General features: G+C 38.5%; 2 protein-coding genes across 6 annotated transcripts in view; one reads left to right on the top strand and one right to left on the bottom strand.

The window, feature by feature from the left end:
• The window catches only part of LOC101851818, a 19,862-nt gene extending 18,805 nt beyond the window's left edge, over window positions 1-1,057 (bottom strand). For 2 of the 5 annotated variants that reach the window (XM_005105514.3, XM_035971638.1), the window contains exon 1: window positions 309-903. The gene's annotated coding sequence lies outside the window, so the exon portion shown is untranslated. Of the gene's footprint in view, window positions 1-308; window positions 906-958 lie in introns of those variants that run through there. The other 3 variants (XM_035971636.1, XM_035971637.1, XM_035971635.1) reach the window with 3 other exon arrangements.
• The window catches only part of LOC101853342 (F-box/WD repeat-containing protein 1A), a 44,321-nt gene that overhangs the window by 41,647 nt on the left and 1,426 nt on the right, over window positions 1-1,248 (top strand). The window contains exon 8 of the mRNA XM_013086511.2: window positions 494-576. Within this exon, the coding sequence (XP_012941965.2) occupies window positions 494-576 (83 nt within the window). The remainder of the gene's footprint in view (window positions 1-493; window positions 577-1,248) is intronic.

Raw genomic sequence — 1,248 nt, 5'->3', positions numbered from 1 at the left:
ATGTATTACTCGAGTACTCGAGTCTGGACTCGTTACTCACACACCACTAGCACAGACTCTCCCTAGTCAGAAATCAGGTTTTGAAATGTTGCACTCCACCCACTTCTTGTGCCCATGCCATAAATCACTGTTGAAGTAGATCTAGGCCTCAGCATATCTGGTTCTAACTTTTGAGGTAGACTTTAGCTGCAGATAAATCTAGAATCTAGATCTAGATCTAGATCTAGTCTAGATCTAGATCTAGATCTAGATCTTAATCATATATAAATGACAATAAAAATAAGAATTAATTTAGAATTGGGGCCTACCTCCACTACTGCCAGAACCGTTCCCACTGTTGTCTAGATCTAGAAAATCTAGATCTAGATTATAGATCTAGAGAGGCCTTAGCCCCAGTGTAACAACAGTAGGCGCAGGAATTGAAAGTGAAAAATAATGCTGTGACACTCAGAAATATTGTGTTGATTGCTATTGTCAATTCCAATCACCACAGAGGTCCGTCGTTGAGAGCACAATGTCCATACCATACGACAAACGACGTCCACATCACAGGCACTAACTCTAACATTGTCTGTGGTGATTGTCAATTATCTATCTACCCGAGGTTACATTACGACTGACACTGTCCAGAACTGCACAAAAAAGAAATATTTCGAAATCACAGATTTCTTGGAAATGAACCGAGATACGGATCTAGCCTAGAGCTAGAGAGACAAATCAACAGCCGAATCGATGAACGTCTGCCGTCGTCTGCTCAAAACTGAAAGTAAGAAACTGGAAGCAAGCTGGTGCTGATGTGTAGTCTATAAATAGTTTTAGATCTTCTTACCCTGAGGTACTTAGAATCTAGACTCAATCAAACTTACATGATACAAAAAAAAGCTCCTGTTTTCTATTGGTATTGCTTTGGAACTCTAACAAAATATTGGAGCAAATATGAAAGAGTTTTAATACTTACTAAGTATTTTTTGGTTTGGTTTTTGGCTCCTGTTTTTCTAAACGTCGAAGCAGACGACAGACGAAAACGAAGTCAAATTTCCTGGAAAATTGTTAAAAAGTGGGCCGGAAACCGTACGGTGGTGCCATATTGTACAATTAAGCTTAGGCCTACAAATGTATTATGTTTTATTACGACACACTTTCTATAGGCCTATATAATATGGTCCTGTGCCCGAACCTGAGCACTTTTTTGCTATGTGTGATGCAGTATTGTATTGTACTTGTGGTAGAAAACAAATTTTTATATAT

This window comes from Aplysia californica, unplaced genomic scaffold (genome assembly GCF_000002075.1).
Source record: "Aplysia californica isolate F4 #8 unplaced genomic scaffold, AplCal3.0 scaffold00474, whole genome shotgun sequence".
NCBI classification, from domain to species: Eukaryota; Metazoa; Mollusca; class Gastropoda; order Aplysiida; family Aplysiidae; genus Aplysia; species Aplysia californica.
This window is presented reverse-complemented; position numbering and strand designations above follow the sequence as displayed.